Source organism: Heterodontus francisci, chromosome 22, assembly GCF_036365525.1.
Source record: "Heterodontus francisci isolate sHetFra1 chromosome 22, sHetFra1.hap1, whole genome shotgun sequence".
NCBI lineage: Eukaryota > Metazoa > Chordata > Chondrichthyes > Heterodontiformes > Heterodontidae > Heterodontus > Heterodontus francisci.
In genome coordinates this window covers 76,327,489-76,354,191 of record NC_090392.1, presented here as the reverse complement: position 1 = coordinate 76,354,191, position 26,703 = coordinate 76,327,489, and the positions used below count along the sequence as shown (strand labels likewise).

Genomic DNA, 26,703 nt, shown 5'->3' with positions numbered 1-26,703 from the left:
GAAGCCTCAGTATTTGTATTGGGAGGCAGTGGGTGTATTGCCACTGCTGTTGAAGTTACACTGGGTATCCATCAGTCGGTATATAAACCACCTGAACCCCTCGATTAGATTCCAGCCTGTAACTCTCTCCCAGGTATCTGTTATTCGATATATAACCCCCCATCACAAACCCCTTGATTAGATTCCAGCCTGTAACTCACTCTTGGCTATTTGTATTTCTATATAGAAACCACCCAAACTCCCCCATTAAATTTCAGCCTGTAACTTGTTCCTGGGTATCTATTATTTATGTATAAACCACACAAACCCCTCGATTCAATTTCAGGTATCTGATGCTTACTGTTTCGCAGTACAGACCCAACTCTATTACTGGCCACTATATTCGTTAGTATTAGTTACAGGCCAGAATCTTTTGTGCAATGATAAGAGAATCACTGCTGGGCCCAATAACCACACATATGCAGATATATATCAAAAAGAGCACTGCGGAACACCACTGCACACTGCTCAGTCTGAAAACAACCGCTAACTGCTACTCTCTCCTTTCTGTCCCTTAGTCAATTATGTATCCACGCAGCTACTGCCCCTTTAATCCCATGGCCTTTAATTTTTCTAACAAGTCTATTATGTGGCACTTTATCAAACAACTTTTTTCTGTCCATAAACACATCAACCTCGCTCCCCTCATTAATCCTCTCGGTTACGTCATCAAAGACCTCAATCAAGTTCGTCAAACACGATTCACCTTTAACAGATCGTGTTGGCTTTTATTTTTATTTTTCTTAAATGAAAGCCTCTTGCTGTTGTCCATGCCACCAATATTGGAACAATGAAACCAGATTATTAAGAAAATCTCTGCAGATCTTCCTGCACAAACTAAGACCAGTTTGCAAACGAGGCCTCCTACAAAGCATCCGAGTTGGAAAACACTACACAAGGCCACAGGGGTTCTTGGTTTAATAACTCATGTGGAAAATGGAACCTCTGTCCAGGTAGCCCTCCCTCAGTAATGCATCGGAGCATAGGCCTGAATTATGGAGCCTTATTAAGGGTTAAGTTGCTCCGCAGCACGAAAATTGTATGTAGAAGTCAGGTGTCTGAAAAGAGGGAAACTGTGGGTAGTTCATGGTATGGTTGGAGGAGTGGAGGGGGAGGTGGTGGGGTTGCTGGTGGTAATGATGTGACTTCCCTTTTACAGTAAATTACAATTGCTGCTTACCTGTGCAGCAATGGAATTGTGTCTGGTCTAAAGGACACCCCTTCACTGCAAGTCTCAGTAAAGTGACAGCTTGAGTCGGATCACCAACCACCTGAATGGAACTTGGGTTGTTTGTACAAGGGATATGAATCCTGAAACCCAATTGTTGCCTTAAACAGCTGCCATCCAAGCAATGGTATATTTGCTTCATTAGAACCTAGATGAGAAAGCTGTCCTATGAGGAGAGATTGAGTAGAAAGGGCCTATATTCTCTGAGATTAGAAGAATGAGAGATGATCTCATTGAAATGTATAAAATTCTTAGAGGGTTTGATAGGGTAGGCGCTGAGAGGCTGTTACCCCGGTTGGAGTGTCCAGAACTAAGGTTCATAGCCGCAGGACAAGGGGTCAACCATTCAGGACTGAGATGAGAAGAAAGTTCTTCACTCAGAGGGTTGTGAATCTTTGGAATTCTCTACCCCAGAGAGCTGTGGATGTTCAGTCGTTGAGTATATTCAAGACTGAGATCAATAGATTTCTGGTTCGTAAGTGAATCAGGTGATATGGCAGGAAAGTGGAGCTGAGGTAGAAGATCAGCCCTGATCTTTTTGACTGGCAGAGCAGGCTTGAGGGCTTGTATGGCCTTCTCCTGCTCCTATTTCTTATGTTTTTATGTTCTTGTGGACAGGGTGATTTGCTAGAGGTGTTTAAAGTTAAGAATGGAAGGGATAGAGTAGATAAAAACTGAAGAGGGCTTTTTAAACTTTATTCACCAGGTGCCAATCCCACTGGGTTGGGTAGAAAAAACAAAATTTCTCTCTGTTGAAGAGTAAAATCAGGCAGAGTGTAAAACAAGAATTGCTCCCAATCCCATCAGCTTCACGACGGGTGGGTTATAATTGTGGCCAGACTGTTTCCAGTAGTTGAAGGATCTAGAATGAGAGGATACAGATGTGAGATTAAATGAAAGAGATTTAGGAGAGAGCAAGAGAAACATTTTTTATTCACAAGAGTTGTGAAGCTGTGGAATTCACTACCAGAAATAATGATTGAAGCAGAGACTTGTATCAACATTTAAAACTGGTTAGATTGGTGATTGCAGAATAGGGGGCTAAAGGAATATGGGAACAGGGTAGTGCTCACCTTGGTGTCAGAAGGTTGTGGGTTCAAATCCCACTCCTGGACTTAACCACAAAAATCAAGGATGACGTGCCAGTGCAATACTGAGGGAGTGCTGCACTGTTGGACGTGCCATCTTTCGGATGAGACATTAAACTGAGGTCCCGTCTGCCCTCTTGGGTGGAAGTAAAGGATCCCATGGCACTATTGTGAAGAAGAGGAGAGGAGGTCTCCTTCGTGTCCTGGCCAATGTTTATCCCTCCATCAACATCACTAAATAACAGGTTATTTGGCCATTATGACATTGCTGTTTGTGGGAGCTTGCTGTGTTTCCTACATTACAACAGTGACTACACTTCCAAAGTATTTCATTGGTTGCAAAGCACTTTGGGATGTCATGAAAGGTGCTATATAAATGCAAGTTCTTTCTTTTAGTTCTGCCTAGTCTGTGGTCAGCACTGAACCATAAATAGAAACTGGAACTTTTCTTTGTCTGGGGGCTCGATGTCACACCAGGCAGAGTGTTTCCATCCTTCTCATTCTTCTCTCTCTTCCAAGTCTAACAGCACACAAGGAAACCCATTTCTCCCACTGCTTCTAGACATAAAACCCATCACCAATTTAGCCCAATCTGCCCACGTGTTGGTTCCGGTGCTCAACTTATTAGGATCCTGTTTTCCATCTCCCGATTGCCCCCTCCTCTGATTACCTTGCCCCAACTGGTTCCCTCTCCCTACCACCTCTGCCATCTCCCGACTCCCTCCCCCACTCCCGATCCCTTCCCCTTCTGCCAACCATCTCGGTCTCTCCTCACCTCACCTCACCTCGATCCCCTCCCCCTCCTGACTGCCTCCCCCAACTTCTGATCATGCCCCTCCTCGATCCCCTCCCCCTCCTCTCCTTTTTGCCCCCTACTCCCTTCCCCCACCATGCCTGCCTCCCCTTTGTTGCCGATGTATTTTTAGGCACTAAGGGAATCAAAGGATATGGGGATATGGTTCAGTGCTGACCACAGACTAGGCAGAACTAAAAGAAAGAACTTGCATTTATATAGCACCTTTCATGATATCCCAAAGTGCTTTGCAACCAATGAAATACTTTGGAAGTGTAGTCACTGTTGTAATGTAGGAAACACAGCAAGCTCCCACAAACAGCGGGAACGTGGAGTTGAGGCAGATGATCAGCCAGGATCTTACTCAATAGTAGAGCAGGCTCGAGGGGCTGTGTGGTCTATTCCTACTCCTGTTCCTTATGTTCTTAATAAACTTTTCTCTGTTGGTTTGAAGTTAACACTTTCACTGAACTGTTTACAGGGAAGTGACTTAAAAGTTAGTGATTCTCGTTAACAGTTCTAACCTACGGCACGCGCTTGCTCTCTCTCTCACTATCTCTCTGAGTAGGGTTGTCAATCTTCCTGGAGAGTACCCAGGAATTAAAGATTAATTTCCAGGACACTGCAGTGAGCAACGTTCCTATAATTTTTTTTCAAGTGTGCGGCCCCTTTAAATTATTTTGCACAGCTGTGCATGCATAGTAATTTAAAGGTGCCGATGTATGCCTGTCCTGCACAGGGATATTTGGGTTGCTGCATGGCCGTTGAACTTAGAGGGAACATTGGCTGTGAGCAATACCCAGGATAAAAATAGGTGACATTAAAGGATTTATTTTTAATTTCTTTTATCACTTTCACTTATGAATAATAAAAATATTGTAGATGGTGGGGGAAAGAATCGCTGCTTGACGGGATGGTGAAGAATCATCCAATTGGATATTGAAGAGTTTGTTTGCTTTCCAATTGGTTGGGGCAATGGGATGCACTGGGAATGGACCAATAGCGTGAGTGTGTGGGTCGGGTGATTGAAGGTGGGCAGGTCATGTGATGAAATCTCCAGGAATACGTTCAACCAGATTTGGCAACCCTACCCCCAATCACAGTTGAGATGCAAAACCCTTCTACATAATAGTTCATTGTTCCACCATAAATGAAGCACTTACTGTAGAATATGAGAGACGACAGGACCAAGAGGTGACCCATCACACTGCTCATCACCTATGGAGTGAAACAGAGGAAATTAATCAGTGACAACAACAACTTGCATTTATATAGCACCTTTTACATAGTAAAACATCCCAAGGTGCTTCACAGGAGCATTATCAAACAAAATTTGAATCTGAGCCACTTAAGGAGACATTATGACAGGTAAATAAAACCTTGGTCAAAGAGGTACATTTTAAAGAGTGTCTTAAAAGAATTAAGGAGGGAATTTCAGAGCTTAGGGCCCAGGCAGCTGAAGGTACGGCCACCAATGGTGGAGTGATTAAAATTAGGGTTGAGTAAGAGGCCAAAATTGGAAGAGCGCAGATATCTCAGAGAGTTGTAGGGCTGGAGAAGGTTGAAGAGATATGGAGGGGTGAGGCCATGGAGGGATTTCAAAACAAGGATAAGAATGTTAAAATCGTGGCATTGCCGGACCGGGATCCGGTTGAATAGGACTTCGTGCAACTAAGGATACGAGCAGCCAGGATTCAGATGAGCTCAAGTTTACAGAGGATGAAACATGGAAGACAGGCAGTGAAATTAAAGGTTGCAGACTGAATTCTCAACTGGTTGTTGGGGTTAATACTTATCCCAGTGTCAGACTGTGTGGGCGTCTCTCCACTGTCAGTTTCAATCCTGGTTTCCGACTGGTCCCAGAAGAGGTGCTGGTAATGAGGCCTACAGTTTCCATGGACAAATTCAGGCCAGGTTCCTCCCTCTGGTCACTGTGACCCCTACTGGACACCTTCAGGGAAGGAGGGGACCCGTACCCCAGTGAGAGTCGGCACCTTCAGGAGAGGAGGGGACCTGTACCCCAGTGAGAGTCGGCACCTCCAGGAGAGGAGGGAGTCCCGTACCCCAGTGAGAGTCGGCACCTTCAGGAGAGGAAGGGACCCGTATCCCAATGAGATTCGGCACCTTCAGGAGAGGAGGGGACCCATACCCCAGTGAGAATCGGCATCTTCAGGAGAGGAGGGGACCCATACCCCAGTGAGAGTCGGCACCTTCAGGAGAGGAAGGGACCCGTACTCCAGTGAGAGTTGGCACCTTCAGGAGAGGAGGGGACGTGTACCCCAGTGAGAGTCAGCACCTTCAAGAGAGGTGGGGACCCGTACCCCAGTGAGAATCGGCACCTTCAGGAGAGGAGGGGAGCCGTATCCCAATGAGAGTCGGCACCTTCAGGAGAGGAGGGGACCCGTACCCCAGTGAGAGTCGGCACCTTCAGGAGAGGAAGGGACCCGTAGCCCAGTGAGAGTCGGCACCTTCAGGAGAGGAAGGGACCCGTATCCCAATGAGAGTCGGCACCTTCAGGAGAGGAGGGGACCCATACCCCAGTGAGAGTCGGCATCTTCAAGAGAGGAGGGGACGTGTACCCCAGTGAGAGTCAGCACCTTCAGGAGAGGAGGAAAGGAAATCGTGGATAAAGACACAGCAATAATGAAAAAGCCAGTGAAAGTCTAGAGTGAAAGGCGCGGGTGGTGGCTGTCTTTTAAGACCTCAAAAGGCCTCTACAAACTAAAAGAGAATGAAAGAGAACGTCAGGACAGTTTGAATCAGTTAATGAATTGCAAAATGCAACAGTATTGACAGGAATGTATTGATCCATGTTGATTTCTCTTGTTACCATACCCATAATTCACAGAACAAAACATAAGAATCAGGAGCTCGAGTAGGCCATTTGGACTTTTGAGTCTGATCCACCATTCAACAAGATCATGATTGATCTTCTACCTCATGTCCACCTTCCTGCGCTACTTCCATATCCCTTGATTCCCTTAGTATCCGAAAATGTATCGATCTGTGTCTTGGATATACTCAACAACTGAGGATCCACAGATAAACACATCTCTGTTTCACTGACTAGTTCTGGTCACCTAATCGCGGAATATCACTGCCGTTCAACCCTGGGCTGCTGTTTCAGTCCAGCAGCTGTTCTGTTCATTGGAAGCTTCCTGTGAAGAAGAAAGCTCTAGTTCATCATTAAACAGAACCAACAGCAGCTTTAGACGCTGATCAAAAAACAGTTACTTCAGCCTGTTATTTGAAGAGAGTTTTCAAGTTAGGAAATTCCTCCACTTTCTGAATTAGCAATTTCTAGAGAATTATAACTGGTACAATCCCTGGAGTCCTAGTGCTTACAGCTTATGAAAGAAAATAACACAAAATGGGGGGGAAAATCTAAACAGTCACCGTGACACCCATTTTGAATGATCCCCCATTGCCGAGTCCCACTCACTTGGGGGAGACGCATTCAATTGGCTGCAAAAAAACTCACCTATTTTGATGAGAATCTTAAATTAGGCATAGCTGTGTGTTAAAGAAGTTTGTGTTCTGTCTTATTCTTTTGATTGCAGAGTCTCATTCCTCACAGTCCACCGGTGTCAATAACTTGTTGTCCACTCTTTGGAACTTGCTCTGTCCAATGGCTGGTTTCTAGGTTTAACTATTCTAATGCTGTTCTGACAGGCCTCCCATCTGCACCCCCCATAAATGAACTCATCCAAAACTCTGTTGCCCGTTTCCCAACTCGCAGCAAGTCCCATTCACCCACTAAACCTTTGCTTGCTGGCTGACATTGACTCCCACTCCAGCAACACCTCAATTAAAAAAACTGTATCCTTGTTTTCGAATCCCTCCACAGTCTCACCCCTCCCTATCTCAGTAACCCCTCCAGCTTCACAACCCTCCGAGCACTCTACATTCCTCCAATTCTGGCCATTTGTGCATCCTCACTTCCTTTGCTCCACCATTGGCAGCCATGCCTTCAGCTGACAATCTCTGGAATTCCCTCCCTAAACCTCTCCACCTCTTTCTCCTCCTTTAAGATGCTCCTTAAAACCTATTTGGCCAAGCTGCTAGTAACTTGTCCGACTAGCTCCTTATGTGGCTTGGTGTGAAAATGTTATCTGATCATACTCCTATAAAGTGCCTTTTACCACATTAAAGGCGCTATATGAATGATAATTATTCATAGAATGAGAGGAAAACTTACACTTGGGAACAGTCCTCCTGAACAAACCTCTTATTCACTAAATTGGATTTTAACTCTGTCTTGTTTCTGACAGGTTAAAACAAAATTTATCGATTAAAACAAAAATTTCTGATTGAAAGCAGATTTTTTTTTTTCTTCAAGATTTTTCTGTTTCAGAGTAGGAAAGAACTTACGAGCCGGTCATTCACTCCACAGAAGCTACTCAGTCACATCCGTCCAGCCTGCTTTGGATATTCCTCCTGAACAGAGCAGCCTGCTCTGTTTCACTTGGAGTGTTCATTTGCCATCTGCAAGATAGCTAGTCACGTCATTGTGGTGTTCCCTGATTGGCTCTTGAGCCCAGGAAACCGCATTATAGAAGTGAAGGGTAAAGTTTCAGTTGTTCTTTGTTCAAAGTCTCTGAAGTTTAAAAGGACAGCCTCCACTAAAAAATGAGAATGCGTTTGGAAAAACCTTCCTTTTAGTTTGTTTTAAAAGTAAAATTAAACAATGTAAAAATGTATTGGTGCACTTTAGAATAGGGGAGGCGGTGGTGTACTGGTATTGTCACTGGACTGGTAACCCAGAGACCCAGGGTATTGCACTGGGGACATGGGTTCAAATCCCACCACAGCAGAAGGTGGAATTTGAATTCAAATAATAACCTGGCTTTAAAAAAGCTAGTCTAATGATGGCCATGAAACCACTGTCGATTGTTGTAAAAACCCATCTGGTTCACTAATGTCCTTTAGGGAAGGAAATCTGCTGGTCTGGCCGACATGTGACTTGACTACAGACCCACAACAATGTGGTTGACTCTTACATGCCCTCTGAAATGGCCTAACAAGCCACTCAGTTAATCTAACCACTGCGAAGTCAATAAAAAAGAATGAAACTGGACGGACCACCCGTCATCAACCTAGGCACCGGAAATGACAATGGCAAACCCAGCCCTGTCGATCCTGCAAAGTCCTTCTTACTAACATCTGGGGGCTTGTGCCAAAGTTGCAAGAGCTGTTCCACAGACTAGTCAAGCATCAGCCTGACATAGTCATACTCACGGAATCATACCTTACAGACAATATCCCAGACACTACCATCACCGTCCCCGGGTATGTCCTATCCCACCAGCAGAGGTGGTGGCACAGTGGTATACAGTCGGGAGGGAGTTGCCCTGGGAATCCTCAATATCAACACCGGACCCCATGAAGTCTCATGGAATCAGGTCAAACATGGGCAAGGTAACCTCCTGCTGATTACCACTGACTTCCCTCCCTCAGCTAAAGAGTCAGTACTCCTCCATGTTGGACAGCACTTGGAGGAAACACTGAGGGTGGCAAGGGCACAGAATGTACTCTGGATGGGAGACTTCAATGTCCATCACCAAGAGTGGTTTGGTAGCACCATTGCTGGCCTAGTCCTAAAGGACATAGCTGCTAGACTGGGTATGCGGCAGGTGGTGAGGGAAAAACATACTTGACCTTGTCCTCACCAATCTGCCTGCTGCTGATACATCTGTCTATGACAGTATTGGTAGGAGTGACCACGGCACAGTCCTTGTGGAGATGACGTCCCGCCTTCACATTGAGGATACCCTTCATCGTGTTGTGTGGCACTACCACCATGCTAAATGGGATAGATTTAGAACAGATCTAGCAATGTAAAACTGGGCATCCATGAGGTGCTGTGGGCCATCAGCAGCAGCAGAATTGTACTCAACCACAATCTGTAACCTCATGGCCTGGCACATCCCCCACTCTACCATTACCATCAAGCCAGGAGACCAACCCTGGTTCAATGAAGAGTGCAGGAGGAGCAGCACCAGGCATACCTCAAAATGAGGTGTCAACCTGGTGAAGTTACAACACAGGACTACTTGCGTGCCAAACTGCGGAAGCAGCATGCGATAGACAGAGCTAAGCGATCCCATAACCAACGGATCAGATCTAAGCTCTGCAGTCCTGCCACATCCAGCTGTGAATGGTGGAGGACAATTAACCAACTAACTGGAGGAGGTGGCTCCACAAATATCTCCATCCTCAATGATGGGGGAGCCCAGCACATCAGTACGAAAGATAAGGCTGAAGCATTTGCAACAATCTTCAGCCAGAAGTGCCGAGTTGATGATCCATCTCGGCCTCCTCCTGAGGTCCCCAGCATAACAGATGCCAGACTTCAGCCAATTCAATTCACTTTGCGTGATATCAAGAAACGACTGAAGGCACTGGATACTGCAAAAGCTGTGGACCCTGACAATATTCTGGCAGTAGTACTGAAGACCTGTGCTCCAGAATTTCCACGCCCCTAGCCAAGCTGTTCCAGTACAGCTACAACACTGGCATCTACCCAGCAATGTGGAAAATTACCCAGGTATGTCCTGCACACAAAAAACAGGACAAATCCAACCCAGCCAAGTACCGCCATCAGTCTACTCTCAATCATCAGTAAAGTGATGGAAGGTGTCATCAATAGTGCCATCAAGCGGCACTTGCTTAGCAATAACCTGCTCAGTGATGCTAAGTTTGGGTTCTGCCAGGGCTACTCAGCTCCTGACCTCATTACAGCCCTGGTTCAAACACGGACGAAAGAGCTGAACTCAAGTGGTGAGGTGAGAGTGACTGGCCTTGCCATCAAAGCAGCATTTGACCGAGTATGGCATCAAGGAGCCCTGGCAAAACTGAAGTCAATGGGAATCAGGGGGAAAGCTCTCTGCTGGTTGGAGTCATACCTAGCGCAAAGGAAGATTGTTGTGGCTGTTGGACGTCAATCGTCTCAGCTCCAGGACATGACTGCAGGAGTTCCTCAGGGTAGTGTCCTAGGCCCAACCATCTTCAGCTGCTTCATCAATGACCTTCCTTCAATCATAAGGTCAAAAGTGGGGATGTTCGCTGATGATTGCACAATCTTCAGCACCATTCGCGACTCCTCAGATACTGAAGCAATTCGTGTAGAAATGCAGCAGGACCTGGACAATAGCCAGGCTTGGGCTGATAAATGGCAAGTAACATTCGCGCCACACAAGTGCCAGGCAATGACCATCTCCAACAAGAGAGAATCTAACCATCTCCCCTTGAGGAGATGGTTAGCATTACCATCGCTGAATCCCCCACTATCAACATCCTAGGGGCTACCATTGACCACAGTGGGCGGCACAGTGGCGCAGTGGTTAGCACCACAGCCTCACAGCTCCAGCGACCTGGGTTCGATTCTGGGTACTGCCTGTGCGGAGTTTGCAAGTTTTCCCTGTGACAGCGTGGGTTTTTGCCGGGTGCTCCGGTTTCCTCCCACAGCCAAAGACTTGCAGGTTGATAGGTAAATTGGCCATTATAAATTGCCCCTAGTATAGGTAGGTGGTAGGGGAATTGAGGGAAGGTGGGGATGTGAGAAGGTAATGGGATTAATGTAGGATTAGTATAAATGGGTGGTTGATGGTCGGCACAGACTCGGTGGGCTGAAGGGCCTGTTTCAGTGCTATATCTCGAAATAAAAAAAATAAATAAATAAAAATAATAATAAAGAAACTGAACATGACTAGCGTATAAATACTGTGGCTACAAGAGCAGGTCAGAGGCTAGGAATCCTGCGGCAAGTAACTCACCTCCTGACTCCCCAAAGCCTGTCCACCATCTACAAGGCACAAGTCAGGAGTGTGATGAAATACTCTCCACTCGCCTGGATGGGTGCAGTTCCAACAACACTCAAGAAGCTCGACACCATCCAGGACAAAGCAGCCCACTTGATTGGTACCCCACTCACAAACATTCACTCCCTCCACCACCAACGCACAGTGGTAGCAGTGTGTACCATCTACAAGATGCACTGCAGCAATGCACCAAGGCTCCTTCGACAGCACCTTCCAAACCTGTGACCTCTACCAACTAGGAGGACAAGGGCAGCAAATGCATGGGAACACCACCACCTGCAAGTTCCCCTCCAAGTCACACAGCACCCTGACTTGGAACTATATCACCGTTCCTTCACTGTCGCTGGGTCAAAATCCTGGAACTCCCTTCCTAACAGCACTGTGGATGCACCTACCTCACATGGACTGCAGCAGTTAAAGAAGGCAGCTCACCACCACCTTCTCAAGGGCAATGAGGGATGGGCAATAAATGCTGGCTTAGCCAGCGACGCCCATATCCCATGAATGAATAAAAAAGAACTGGAAGTGTTTGGCAAACCTTCGAAGAAGGTGATGAGCCTGACACCATTTTAATCAGTGAGAAGAGCTCCAGAGCAGTGAGTTAAAGACCTTTTGGATGAGATGTTAAACTGAGGCCCAGTCTGCCCCCTCAGGTGGATGTACATGATCCCACAACACTATTTCGAAAAATAGCAGGGCAGTTCTCCCAGGTGTCAAGGAACAATATTTCTACCTCAACCAATATCGTTGAGTAGCAGACAATCTGATCATTACTACATTGCTGTTTGTGGGAGCTTGCTGTGCACAAATTACAACAGTGACTACACTTCAAAACAGTACTTCATTAGCTGCGAATCACTTCAGAACATCCTCAGGTTGTGAAAGGCGTTACATGCAAGATCTTTTTCTGTCGTATTCCACCAAATTGAGTTTACCTAACTAATGAGGCCATCATTAATGAGTAGACCTACATGTGGGTAGAGGACGGGGTTGTGAAATGTGCTTTTGGGTTTGAGCAACTAGTCATGAATGAGTGGCCACATTTGTCTGATTGGAAAAACTGAAGACTATTCCCAGTACATAGCCTGAAACTTCAACAGGGAAATCAATTTGGAACTGACAGCAAAGGATTTACAGTTAGACCACAATTCTCCCCTAAGGAGTCTGCTTCTGCTGTCTTCAGGTGGCCTGGTACAGTTTTCAGTTATACCACAACTGGAAACTTAGTGAAGCGAAAGCACATCATGCCAATTCCATCCCTGGATGAATATAAGACTGAAAGGGAAATAGGAACTCTTAACCCGGAGCTTTATTAAGTTACAATACCATAATACAATACATGTGCAGGACAAAGATGGATACAAGTAAAAAGGAAACCAAGCTTATTACAAAGAACAAATGTCAATGAAGGTTCACTAACCTGATTCCTGGGTTAACAGGATTGTCCTATGATGAGAGGTTGAGTAAAATGGGCCGATATTTGCTGGAATTTAGAAGAATGAGAGGTGATCTCATTGGAACATATTCTTAGAGGGCGGCACAGTGGTTAGCACCGCAGCCTCACAGCTCCAGGGACCCGGGTTCGATTCTGGGTACTGCCTGTGCGGAGTTTGCAAGTTCTCCCTGAGACCGTGTGGGTTTTTGCTGGGTGCTCCGGTTTCCTCCCACAGCCAAAGACTTGCAGGTTGATAGGTAAATTGGCCATTGTAAATTGCCCCTAGTGTAGGTAGGTGGTAGGGAATATGGAATTACTGTAGGGTTAGTATAAACGGGTGGTTGTTGGTCGGCACAGACTTGGTGGGCCGAAGGGCCTGTTTCAGTGCTGTATCTATAAATAAATAAACAAGGTGGGTACTGAGTGGCTGTTTCTCCTGGCTGGAGAGCCCAGAAAATTGGTCAACATCAGGATAAAGGGTTGGCCATTTAAAACTGAGATGAGGAGAAATTTCTTCATTCAGAGGTTTGTGAATCTTTGGAATCCTCTAGCCCAGAGGGATGTGGATGCTCAGTATATTCAAGACAGAAGCTGATAGATTTTTGGACATTAAAGGAATAGAGGGATATGTATGGCCTACTCCTGCTCCTATTTCTTATGTCAGGAAGCACGTCACAAAGAATCATCATGACCTTAACCTGGATGACTGGGTGCAGTCATGGAAGCAAAAACTAGGATCATGCAGTGATTGGAAAGGGCTCCTGTAATTGGCTGGAAAGATGAGTTGTGCTCAATGATTTCCCTTGTCTGTATTTATTTCTACTACATTTGCCTAATGACTCAGATTTGCACAGTGTTTGCATTGCTTCTAATTTCAATGTAGCTTCTAATCCAACTTAATTTGCCTTCAACCAAAATGACTCCATTCATCCTGCACCTTGCTATCAGCTGTGACTGTGGTTTGTGCACACAGCTGCCCTCAAGTGGGCTGTGAGGATACAGCAGATTAACTGCACATAAGGCGGCGTTCTGTTTAACTGTCTTAAAACCTGTTACCATGAATTTCCTGAAACAGCCCATCTGGATGATGTGAAAAGCAAAAGACTGCAGATGCTGGAAGTCTACAAAAGAGGCAGAAAATGCTGTAAGCAGTTTGTCTTTTGACCAATCCAAACCTCAAGGGGGAGTGGGGCAAGTGGTATAGCCATAAGATAAAACCAGGATGTAAAAATGAGTGGTATGTTCGAAACGATCATATAGTATTGAACAGAAGCATTAATCAAATCACACGCGCTATTATAAATTAGTATTGTGAACTCCAGTAAATGGAGTTGAATGTCATAAGAATAAGAATCTGGTCCACCATTCAATAGCTCATGGTTGATCTAGGTGTCTGGTCTTCTGAGATGGCTTTTAACCCTTGACGTGGTGCTGAAATTAACATAAAGAGCCTAGTCTTTGAGTTGGCCACAAGAGGAAATCTCCGAAATGCCATGTTGAGCTTGTGCTGAGAGTGCCAGTGATACAGGATTGGACTCCAGTGTGAAGCCCTCCCAGTTGAATGACTAAGCAATACTCAATAATAAATTTCAATCAAGGTTCAAAACCAAGTCGACCATTCAAAACCGCAAAGGACAAAGGTGAGACATTAGGATAGAGGAAGCTGCGTGACACCCCATGCTACTTCCAACAGGTTGAAGATTGTAGGAAGAAAGACAGCTCTCAATAGTTCCAGGCTGAGATCTTGAGGGGGGGGGGGGGTGGGGGGGGAAGATTTGTTTTTATATGGCACATCTCACGATTTCGGGATGTTCCAAAACACTTTATATCCACTGAAGTACTTTTGAAGAATAGTCAATGTTTAATGTAGAACATGCAGCAGCCAATTTGTGCATAAGCAAGGTCCTACAAATAGCAATGTGATAATGACCAGATAATCTGTTTAGTGATGTTGGTTAAGGGACACATGTTGGCCAGGCCATTGGAGAAACCTCTCCTGCTCCTCTTCGAATAGTGCTGTGGGATATTTTACGTCCACCCCAGAAGGCAGACTGAGCCTCAGTTTAATGTGTCAACTGGAAGATAGCAGCGTTAACAGTGCAGCACTCCCTCAGTACTGGACTAGAGCGTCAGCCTGGCTAATGTACTCAAATCTCTGGAGTGGGACTTTAACCCACAACCCTCTGACTCAAAGGCAAGTGTGCTACCCGCTGAGCTACATCTGACAGAAGGCCAGCATCTCGGCAACACCACAAACACTTCCTTGGAAGATTCGTTAGCAGTATTGGTGTTATTACAACACTGGTTGAAATCATGCTGGGTGGCATTAGTAAAAGTTGCAGTAATGCTTTCATTAATTAGCAAGCAAGGGAATTTTATAAGAACAGCTCCATTACTAATATCACACAGTGTGGTTTCAGTCATTGTGTGTTTAAATGTACGCATTATTTCTGCCATTTACCTAGGGCAGTAAGTTAGCTAATCACAATATTTTCTTTTATATGCTGGAACCCAGAAGCAGCTTTTGCTAGGTGCCTTTGATCACTTCAAAACTTTGATAATTCTTCATAAAACATGTTAAAGTTACTAGACAACATATGTTTCTCACGGGCATTAACTATCAACTGTGTATCGGACTTCCACCTCTAATATCACCTGTCTCAGCCTTCTGGTGACAGAAATCCTAATCCAGGCTTTTGTTATCTCCAGGCCAGCCTCCCATCTTTCACCCTCCACAAAGTTGAGCTCATTAAAACATTGCTGCCCATCTCCTAACTCAAGTCTCATTCACTCTTTAGCTCAGTGAGCACCAATCTAGGTTGGCTTCTGGTCCATCAATGCCTTGATTTAAAAATTCTTTAGGAGTTCAAATCCCTCCATGACCTCATCCCTTCCTTATCTCTCTCTACCTTCTCCAGCCCTACAACTCTCAGATCTTGGCACTGCTCCAATTCTAGCCTCTCGTGCATCCCCAATTGGTGGTAGTGTATTAAGTTACCTGGGCCCTGAGCTCTAGAATTCACTCCTTCTTTAAAGACACTGCTTAACAACTACCTCTGTGACCAAGCCTATCCTAATATCACCTTAAGTGGCTTGTTGTCAATTTGTGTCTGATTATGTTCCTGAAGTGGCTGGAGATGTTTTACTACACAAAAGTCACTTTATAAATGTTTTTTGTTTCATATAGAGATCTACAGAATTTTTAAAAAAGCTATTTTGGATGGACGGATGCAATGCTACCATAGCCACTGATTGATTGCCCTCTGATATATTGACCTGGAAACCTGGCAAAAGTGGACTTAAAAAAGGTCCTGCAAAACACCAAAGACAGATATTTCAAAACTTACATGGTTTGATATGGCAAAGGTCATCACCATGAATTTGCTTGTTAGGGATGGCAGTGCAGGAATGAGAACACATTCCACTCTGCATAGCCAAGGCAGGTACAGCCGGTCTAGACTGGCCTATCCAGTTTCCTGACATGATCTTCAAACATGTGTGAGATCTTCAAACAAATGGCAAGACGAGGCCTGTTTTGTTATAGGCTCACATGCACTAGGAACTTGATTAAGACTGCCCCAAACTCATTTAACCTGGCATTGTTATAGCCCACACTGGATTTAAATCCAGACCGATCAGTGCCGTAAACCTACAGCACAACCCAGTTCCCTCCTGCATTAGATATAAAATTATGTTTGAAATATAATTAGCTCAGACTCATTAAAGCTGTATGGTATTTTACTGTGTAATCATCACATGACCAAAGAAAAAATTATACAATATAAAGTAGGCAAACATTAAACAAAACAACTTAAGATACAAACTGAAGCCCCAATAATAATTCACAATATCCTGTTTCAGATGTATCATCGCCTGTAGGTGAGAAGCAGGAGTCTTTCTGTGATTAGCCATCATTGAAAAGCAACAATATGATTTTACTTCAAAAAAAACATTCTAGACACAAAGGTAGCTGGCTGTATGGCACAGAAACTGTGTCTTTTAAAACTGCTTGAAATCATCAGAATAATCGAAATCCTTTAGCAACCAATCTATTCTTGTTATAATATCTTACATAATTAAAACCAGATGACAAACAAGAATAGCCTGTACCCTAGCTAGTGGCATGCGAGGCATTAATAAAGTTTTCAGATCAGTAATACATCGAAGCCCTAATTTACAAGATTGTTGCAGATCTCCTGTGCTACATACAAGTAACCATCTGCAGAATTTTTGAACAAATCATTTCCAATCTGCCAAAAGCTAGTGAAGTGGGGTTTTCCCTCCCTCACAAAGCTACAAGTAGTCTTTTATTGTTGCATATTTCCAATAGGCTTCACCAGTAGTAATAAAATATAGTAAATCATTAAGTGGATTATGTGTCATAGTATTGCTCTTGGCAGGGTTGAGAATGCTTCACTTGAACAAAGCGTGGGCAATGTCAGGGAATGAAAGCTGCTCATTCCTCTTTGTAGACTTTTTTATTGGATGCAAGGCCATTAAACCCACCACACAGCCTTCCCTCGAACTTCAGCTTCCTCAGGTAGTCGTGCGGTCCTTTACCTTTGAAGGATGAGGGGCGCATGTAGGAGCCTCCGATTCTGTCCCACAGTGTGAAGTACTGTCCATAGTTATAGTCAAAGTACAGGTGGTGGTCAGTGTGGTGAGCTGCACCGTTGATGACCTCCTCAAGGATCTTAGGCACTCGGTAGTTTCCGTCATGAATGGACACTGTCCAGATGTTGACAAAGACGTAGAGGCCCAGGTAGACCAGCTTGTGCAGCGGGAAAAGGAAAGGATAGATGTGATACGGGATGCTCTGTAGAAAACCATCCACAGGATGAAAGGCGTGACTTGCAAACGGGGTTGCAATCTTCCAAATGTGGTGAGGCTTGTGTAAATGCTGCGGACAATACCAGGAGACGTTACGAGGATTTTCACATTAAAATGATCACATGATATTCAATGTATGTAGTTCTGAATTTATGCGAGACGCTCTTCAATTATCATGTAGCAAACCCGCCCTCACTATCTTTAGTCGTCTATCAGAAATTAAATCAGGGTTAGCTGCAATGATGAAAAACCCAAACTGTTTTTTTTAAGGAATGAAGTGGGAATAAGGTCAGTAACAGGTTCTAGACATTACCTTTGCAGACAATACAGTAAATAGTAACTTTCAAAAGGAGAATTAGATAAATACTTAAATGAAAAATTTACAGGGCTATGGGGAAACAGCAGGAGAGTGGGACTAACTGAATAGCTCTTAAAGAGCCAGCACAGACACAATGCACTAAATAGCCTCCTTCTGTGCTGTTTGATTTTATGAAATAGCAGCTAGCTACACCTGAGCATCTCCCTTTTATTGATGCACTATTGAATTGTGTTTCTAATTGTGATAATTAAATGCAATTCCCATTTTTAAATCTCTTCTAGTTAGTTACTTGTACAACAAAACTGTACTACCTTGTAAATCTAAAACCTACCATCTAACACTAAGCATACCTCACCCTATAGACGAGCCTGTGGTGAAGAAACCGATGGATCCAGTAGATGCACATGTCCGTGAAGAAGAGGAAAGAGATCATGCTGAGGATCACTCCGTACCAACCTGAGAAAACAGGAAGACCAATGTTAGGGTGGGAAGTTTAGGATACAATCACAGAATTTACCATCCATTCCGGGACATCACACTCTCACACACACGCATCGCATTCACTGGCCGTAGACTCACAAGAGCGGGTGGGAACAGAAATTAATTCCCTCCATGCGGCATGAACTATACAAAATAAGAGATAAAATCCAAGCACTTACTTGCTGCTCTTTTCCTGCCCTGCGGCCATTTTAATGTCGCTTTTTCCTTGGGTAGTTGAAGTACCCTCTGGACTCAGGCAGGAGACCAATAAATAACAGCTTGCATTTATATTGCACCTTTAAAAGTAGTAAAATGCCCCAAGGCACTTCACAGAAACATTAGAGAAAATTTGATACCGAGCCACAGAAGGCGATATTTAGACAGGTGAGCAAAGGCTTGGTCAAAGAGTTAGGTTTTAAAGAAGCGCCTTAAATGGGAGAGAGAGGAGAGGAGAGGAGAGAGATTATATAGATATTTAGGGAGGGAAATTCCAGAGCTTAGGGCTCAGGCAGCTGAAACAAAATGTATTTCGGGGTCCTACACTGCTGGAGTCCAGGGTAGGCAACAACACAAGAATAGGGATTGAAATTTGCTCCTTTCAATTGTTATTTTTCTAAAGCAACGAATCCATCGGATTCTCAGTTCAGCTAACAGCTTCCAGGTTTCAGGACCATGCCAGATTTCAGCTCGCTGCTCACAGTTGTGTTTCAAAGTAGAAGGAGATTAAATAAAACATCCACTTCTTAGTGTGGAATTCCCCTCCTCTAGGCATTCCTGTTACCCCATTTTGTTGTTTTTTTTTTAAAAAAAGCTTACCATAACTGGAGTCCTCGATATTGTCATACAATTTACTGTACCCTCGGACCTCTGCAAAGAAGAGTGCCACTGTTGGAATGCTCATCCATGGCATTGAATTCAGGGCATATTTTATCTCTCGCTGCACTTGATTCTATATGGGGGGGGGGGGGAGGGGAGGGAGGAGGAAAGAGAAGAAAGACTTCAGTATGTTTTAAAAATAACCATAAAAACGACTTGAATTGCCACCACTTCCAAAACATCTACAACTCAGAAGTGTTTGCTTTTAAAATCACAGTACAGCAACAGGCCATTCAGCCCATCAAGGTGCTCTCAGGCTACTAAAACAACTCAGTCAGAAAACTCTTCCTTTCTAACTGAAAGAGGGCACTTAGAGGCAAGCTGTTCTGCAGAGGGGTAGGGGAATGAAAAACAGAAAGGAAAAATATTAAAGTAGCAATAATGGACTATGGAACTAAAACAGTGACTTTCTAGCAGCCAAAAAAAAAACTCCTGTTCGCAAGTCCCAGAGAAAGTGTTGCCAAAACAATTTAGAAATCTGCATTCTGCTTTTCTCGTGAGCTGTCTCAGGATTTCTTACTCCATTTCTTTCACATGGAAGTACACAACGGGGAATATTTAGCACAGTGGGGCTGTACATACAGCAGGACTATGACATTCCATCTGCTGAGTAGTCAACAAAACAATTGTGACTCACGAGCAACGCTAAAGTTACCATCTTTGCTCCTTTCTCCTTTTGAAAATCTCTGCTGCTTGATCAGCTCCTCATCAATATCTAGAAAATTGCTTAAGACTACTGTACAGATTCATAACACCTGAAGGGGCTGTAGCGTCTATATTCAGTTACACACTAGTGACTGCTTTTGGTATCACCCCCTTTTCATCTGGAGGGTGGGGGACGAGGAGGAGAGAAATCTCCAACCTTGTTCCTGGTTTGTTAACAGTATTTATCTGTTCAATTGTAATTCAAATGACCAAAATTTGCTATGATCTGGATTTATACTTAAAAAGCAAAGATTTGCAGGGCTGTGGGGAAAGAGCACGGGGAATGGGAGTAATTGGATAGCTCTTTCAAAGAGTCAACATAAGCTCCTTCTGTTCAGTACAATCCTATCTACTTACATTCATATATTTTACGCGTGTTCAGGGGTACCGTACCTACCGGCAAATACTGCGGGTGCTTCTTCAGTGTGTGGTCAAAAATGAAATAATAGCTGATCATTCCGAAGAGGAGATAAATAACAGCAGCTCCCAGGTTAGTTACCACGAGGAGGCTGAGTATCTGACGTAAAGCACCATCCTCTGGCCAGGAGCTGGGGTACACATATGGTGTGAAAAAGTAGTAGTCTGTGTAATGCAGTACGATATCCATGGCATAACCTGTGAACCAAAAGAAGGGGTCTTAGCAGTCCATCAATTACTAAATCAATCCACTGTGAACATTCTACTATCCCTTTCAGGTCTCCATTCGTAATATACCTGATTGGACTGACCTGAAGATCATGCAAACTGTGTGATGATTAGCATAGAAACACTTGGAGAGATTCCTTTGAAATTCCTCTATCCACTATCTCAACCATTTACTTTTGGGTTAACATCGCCCTTAAGTAAACAGAGCAGAATTTCAGATCAATCTGTTAAGTAATTGTGTAAATATTTGTGCTCAGTGTCATTTCAAGACCACAAGAATATTGCAGAAAGCTGTCAGCAACACAGTGCAAGAACGGTAAAACTCACACCCAAGGTCAGTTAGTGGTTTTCCAAATATATTTAACTTGGTTGTGCAGATAGTTTTATTCAGCTTTTGGTCCATTTCTGCTGTGGCAAATTAGCTCCTATTTCCTACAGTGACTACACTTCAAAAAAAAAGTATTTCATTGGTTATAATGTTTTGTGATGTTCTGAAATCAAGAAAGACGGTTTGTAGATGCAAGTCTTTTACAGCACATTTATATTACAGGATCACTGAAATTTTTTTTTAACATGACACCTATAAAATTCTAACAGGACTAGACAGGCTAGAAGCAGGGAGGATGTTCCTGATGGCTGGGGAGTCCAGAACCAGGGGTCACAGTCTCAGGATACAGGGTATGCCATTTAGAACTGAGATGAGGAGAAATTTCCTCACTCAGAGGGTGGTGAACCTGTGGAATTCTCTACCGCAAAAGGCAGTGAAGGCCAGTCATTAAATATACTCAAGAAGGAGATAGATATATTTCTTAATGCCAAAGGGATCAAGGGATATGGGGAGAAAGTGGGAAAAGGGTACTGAATTAGATGATCAGCCATGATCGGCCTACTCCTGCTCCTATTTTCTATGTTTCTATGAGTTGTTACACATTTATTACAAAATAATCTCCAGTGAAAAATTCTATATACGTGCATCTATTTTAACCCCCTGCATATTTCCTGGCTCCCTTCATAACTCACACAAAATAAAGTCTATCTGTATCCAAGGTTACTGTTAGCACCAAACCTATTGTTCACCCTTTGGTCTCTGATCACAAACAGCAAATATCCCAAAGTTATTCTAATATCACCGCCTTACATTTCTATAACCATTTAATGTAGTAAAATATCTCAAGGTGCTTCACAGCTGCAATTATCAAATTTTGGAGTACTGTGTGCAGTTCTGGTCGCCGCACTACAGGAAAGATGTGATTAAGCTAGAGAGGGTGTAGAAAAGATTCACAAGGATGTTGCCTGGTTTGGAGGGCTTGAGTTATAAAGAGAGATTGGATAGGCTGGGTCTGTTTTCCCTGGAGCAAAGGAGGCTGAGAGGGGACATGATAGAGGTACGTAAAATTATGAGAGGCATAGATAGGGTAGATAGCCAGAGTCTGTTTCCCATGGTAGGGGTGACTAAAACTAGAGGGCATAGATTTAAGGTGAGAGGGAGGAGGTTTAAAGGGGATCAAAGGGGTAAATTTTTCACACAAAGAATAGTGGGTATCTGGAATGAGCTGCCAGAGGAGATGGTAGAAGCAGGAACAGTAGCGACATTTAAGAGGCATCTGGACAGGTACTTGAATGAGCAAGGCATAGAGGGATATGGAATTAATGCAGGCAGGTGGGATTACTATAGATAGGCATTATGGTCGGCATGGACCCGGTGGGCTGAAGGGCCTGTTTCTATGCTGTACGACTCTATAACTCTATAAAATTTGACACTGAACCACATAAGGATATTCCGACAGGTGACCAAAAGCAGGTAAAAAAACCTAAGTTTTAAGGGGAGTCTTATAAAGGTGGTTGGTGAGACAGAGAAATTTAGTGATTTTAAGGCCAAGGCAGCTACTGGTGGAATAATTAAATTCAGGGATGCACAAGAGGCCAGCATTGGAGGAGCACAGAAATCTCAGAGGGTTTTAGGGCTAGAGGAGTTACAGAGATAGGGAGGAGTGAGGCCATGAAGGGATTTGAAAACACAGATGAGAATTTTAAAAGTGAGGCCTTGCTGGACCAGGAGCCAATGTACATTGGTCAGCACAGTGGGTGGGGAGTGAACGGGACTTGGCGCAAGGTTTGCATGAGTTTAAGTTTATGGAGGGTGGAATATGGGAGATGGCCAGGAGAGAGTTGGAACAGTCAAGTTGAGAAGTTCCATTGGTGTAAATTACCAAAACAACCAAATACAGAAAATATGCTTAGAAATTACTGACATATTTGTCTACAAAATGCTTTCATTAAACACCACACAAAGCAACGTCTAGAAACAGCCAAGACATTCAATCCTAAAACTGCACACTGGATTCATCCAGATGATCACAATTATTTGGAATTAACCACTTTTTAAAATAAAATGAAATTGTGCAACAACCACAGTGAGCACCAAACAAAACTCTAAACTCAAAAACACAATCCTAACTATTCCCGACATTTCTTAAATGTCTCAGCTTAAACAAATAAAAAGTTGGATCTGGTGCAGGTTACATCTTTGTGGGTGTTTATACAAATTGGCCACCATAAAACGATAATAAAGCTTTATACACTGGACTTTAGAGCTTAATCTATTCACTGTGCACAATCAGGATTGTAAACAGTAACTACAGATAAAGAAGCATGTCGGGTTATAGTATAAAATCAACACTGTTACTTTTGGATCTAGAATTGCACTCTAACAACATTAAAATTCAACTATAATAAAAACAAGAAATGCTGGAATCACTCAGCGGGTCTGGCAGCATCTGTGGAAAGAGAAGCAGAGTTAACGTTTCGGGTCAGTGACCCTTCATCGGAACTGACAAATATTAGAAAAGTCACAGGTTATAAGCAAGTGAGGTGGGGGTGGGGCAAGAGATAATAAAGGAGATCTAGATTGGACCAGGCCACATAGCTGACCAAAAGGTCATTTTACACCTAATCTGTACTAATGCTTTGTCTTTCAACACACTATTAACATATTGTTTGCCTTTGCTCCGTGACACAGTACAAATACAATTCACTCTACACCAGCTGAAAACATTTTAAAAGTTACTTGTACCTGTTATTACACACCTGGGATTTTATGCTAGCAAAACAAAAAAGCTACAAGTTGTTTTTTCAGGTTCAATGAAGGATAGAACCTACACTCATTTCTTACAGCAGTGCACAGCAATCTCTTCCTTCAAGTGTTTCTCAGAAACATAACTATTTGTACTAGGAACTTTCACAATCTCAGGATATCACAAAGCACTTCACAAGCAACAAATAATTTGTTAACTGTTGCTTTTGAAAAGAAGCACCACAACCAATTGGCACACAGCAAGATCCCACAAACAGTAAAACGATAAAGCTGTTGCTGCAACATCGGTTGAGGGATAAATATTAGCTAGGACATCAGGGAGAACACAGCAACAACTTGCATTTATAGAAGTACCTATCATAGAAAAGTACAGCACAGAAAGAAGCCATTCAGCTCACCGGATCAACAGGAGTTCCTTCAAAGAGCAATCCAGTTAGTCCCACTCCTTCCCATATCCTTACAATTTTCTTCCCTGATGTCCTGCACAAGTAGTACACCAATACTCACTGGGACTAAACACGGAAAGAAATTGCATTTATATAGGACCTTTCAGTGCTTTTTTTTTCTCCAAGTATTTATCCAAATTTCCTTTTGAAAGTTTTTATAGACCCAGCTTCCACCGCCCCATTCGGGCAGATTCCAGATCATCACAGCCCATGGAATTTTTTTTTACACCCAGCTGAAAATGCTGGGTTTAAGCTCTGATCAGAAAGACAGCACCTCTGACAGTTCGGCACTGCCTGAGTACTGCAGTGGGTTTAACCTCTGACCCTGGGGCGAGGGAGCTACCAGTTGATTGGGGGGGGGGGGGGGGGGAATCAGGATGGTTCCTCTCTTCCCCCTCTCCCAGCACCTTCCACAGATCCAGACCCCCAAACAGCGATCAGACCGGCCCCGGTTTACACTCAGGCGCTGAACAACCCGCCATTTACTCCCTACCTGTGCTGCGAAGCTCCACATTAATTTAAAGCGCCGCTTCGCGCAGCTCCAGCACCGCGGTTGCCAAGGAACCAGCCAACCCCGGCCTCCCGTCCTTTTCTGTGATTGACAGTCGGCACCGACCAATGGACGATCGCCTTCTATGTTGCTCTGATGTTGATTGGTCAAATCGCCTGCCCACAACAGATGATTTCTCTATTAGAGCCAATGATAAGGGGCAACTGAATGGGCGGGGATTTCCTTAGTGACCAACCAGAAGGCAGTAGGCGGGGATTGAAGCTGATGCGACGAATCACCTCCTCGATGGCGATTGGCTGCAGAGTCGCCTGACAGGTGACATCACGAATGGAACCACCGGCTGTTCTCTCTTAAAGGGGCAGCAACCTTGAGACTTAAAGGGGCAGTAACTCTGGGATTTAAAGCGGTGGCAACCCTGGAATTTAAAGGGGTTGCAATCATAGGAGTTAGAATGATAGTAATGGCCCAATTGCCCGCCTCTCTTCCGCAGCTATCTGGATGCCCGGGTGGCCCTTGAGAGGGAACACACAGTGTCCGCTGGTATGCTTGGGGCCTTCCTTGACCAGTGGGCACCGGCTGGACTGAAGTGCATAGTTGACCCCAGGGACAACATTATGCTTTATTTTGTTAAATGTCCTTTAATTCAGTTATAATTTACAGTTTACTGTTTCTGCCCTTTAAAAAAGGAGCACTTGTTAACTTTTACGGATGATGACAATTGTCATCCTAATTGGCGATTTACATAAAAGATTTTGAATGACAATAATTCTGGGAATTCACAATTGAAGGAACTGCAATCCCAGAAATTAAACAATAGGTTGTATTTATGTAGCACTTTTTATATAGTAAACTGTCACTTCACAGGAGTGTTATCAAACAAAATTTGACACCAAGCCACATAAGGAACTATTGGGCACCGATACAGTCATCAATGTACCGGAAAAAGAGTTGGGGGAGGGAATCAAACTTAATGTTTAGTTTGGAGATACAGCACTGAAACAGGCCCTTCGGCCCGCCGAGTCTGTGCCGACCATCAACCACCCATTTATACTAATCCTACACTAATCCCATATCCCTATCACATCCCCACCTGTCCCTATATATTTCCCTACCACCTACCTATACTAGGGGCAATTTATAATGGCCAATTAACCTATCAACCTGCAAGTCTTTGGCATGTGGGAGGAAACCGGAGCACCCGGAGGAAACCCACGCAGACATAGGGAGAACTTGCAAACTCTGCACAGGCAGTACCCAGAATCGAACCCGGGTCCCTGGAGCTGTGAGGCTGCGGTGCTAACCACTGCGCCACTGTGCCGCCCATATGTCTCACAGGTAATGATCTACACCTGCCCCAGGACTAATTCCAGAACCCGTTATCAGGCTCAATCAGTTATCCCACCCAGTCATGAGGAGTAAAGGGAGTTGACGTAATAATTCACAAGTGCAAGGAACAGTAAATATTCCTCAACACTAAGTTCGCAACCTTTCAAATTTAAATGACCCGCATTTAAGATTTTACTTATCTCTTTTCTAACATTAGCAGCCTGTGTGTATTATACATTTAATATATTGGTATTTTTAAAAAAATCATTACGATGTATCATTGTTTTTGAAAATACTTCTACTTTTGATTGCTGATGCTGCCGAAACCCTAACCATGTAAGAGCTGTCCTGTCACACTGCAGAACTGAGTGGAGCTACGATTCTGTTGTAATGATCCCGAAAGAGACTGTTACCAGAAATAGAAAAAGTAAAGCTCACAACAATGAATAAAAGTAAGCTGAAAGGCTGATGCATGTTGTAAAATGATAGCAGAACATATTGGGGATGACATGCTCATTGCCTCTGCTCTTAGGATCTGTGTTGTCATTTAAATTCCTTGAGTATGTTCATTCTCACAGCCTAAATGATGGTGTAGATACCAGAAGGCTGCTCACTCAATAGCTCGGCCACCAAGTCCCCCAACCATATAGTGCCCTGTCTGCTCAGTACCTCGCCCAAGTGCCCTGTCCACTTGATGCCACAATGCCCACACAGTGCCCCAACCATGCAGTGCCCTGCCCACGCTACCCCATCCACTCAATGCCTTGCCCAAGTGCCTGCCCACTCAGTCTCTGTCCACCAACTCCTCTCTCCACACCTCTCGATGCCCTTACCACTTACCTTTGTTCAAGATTGGCTCAAACCAAATGTCATTCTTCAAAAGTTTTAACAAAACTTTTAGATTCGGTGATTCTCAAACGTGTGAAGGCTAAGCTTGACCAATGAAGTAATTCCCTGCATTTCCCCTTAACGACTGCCGAAAAAACTTCCCTCTTCCATTTGTTTTTCACTCTCTGATTCTGCCTGTGTTTGAGAATGAAAGGGAGAGGTGAAGTTTCAAGGCAGTTT

The 26,703-nt window shown here is 44.0% G+C and overlaps 2 protein-coding genes across 8 annotated transcripts in view; both read right to left on the bottom strand.

The window, feature by feature from the left end:
• Positions 1 to 7,598, bottom strand: part of LOC137381644 (sodium channel subunit beta-2-like) — a 37,457-nt gene extending 29,859 nt beyond the window's left edge. For both annotated transcript variants that reach the window (XM_068054349.1, XM_068054350.1), the window contains exons 1-2: positions 7,520 to 7,598; positions 4,312 to 4,366 (exon numbers count right to left, since the gene is read on the bottom strand). In XM_068054349.1, the coding sequence (XP_067910450.1) occupies positions 4,312 to 4,363 (52 nt within the window). In that variant the 5' untranslated portion in view covers positions 4,364 to 4,366; positions 7,520 to 7,598. The remainder of the gene's footprint in view (positions 1 to 4,311; positions 4,367 to 7,519) is intronic.
• An 8,525-nt stretch (positions 7,599 to 16,123) lies between these two features.
• sc5d (sterol-C5-desaturase) lies at positions 16,124 to 24,398 on the bottom strand. Of its 6 annotated transcripts, none has more exons than XM_068054083.1 (6): positions 23,751 to 23,892; positions 20,328 to 20,450; positions 20,011 to 20,228; positions 18,849 to 18,981; positions 17,908 to 18,008; positions 16,124 to 17,303 (listed from the first exon to the last, which is right to left on the bottom strand). In XM_068054083.1, the coding sequence occupies exons 2-6, from the start codon at positions 20,350 to 20,352 to the stop codon at positions 16,860 to 16,862; spliced, it is 921 nt and encodes a 306-aa protein (XP_067910184.1). In that variant the 5' UTR covers positions 20,353 to 20,450; positions 23,751 to 23,892; the 3' UTR covers positions 16,124 to 16,859. The 6 variants fall into 6 exon arrangements, with proteins under 6 accessions (XP_067910184.1, XP_067910186.1, XP_067910187.1 ...); XM_068054085.1 differs by having other exon boundaries at positions 20,342 to 20,450; XM_068054086.1 differs by lacking the exons at positions 20,328 to 20,450; positions 23,751 to 23,892 and adding an exon at positions 24,292 to 24,398.
• Positions 24,399 to 26,703: the final 2,305 nt, after the last annotated feature.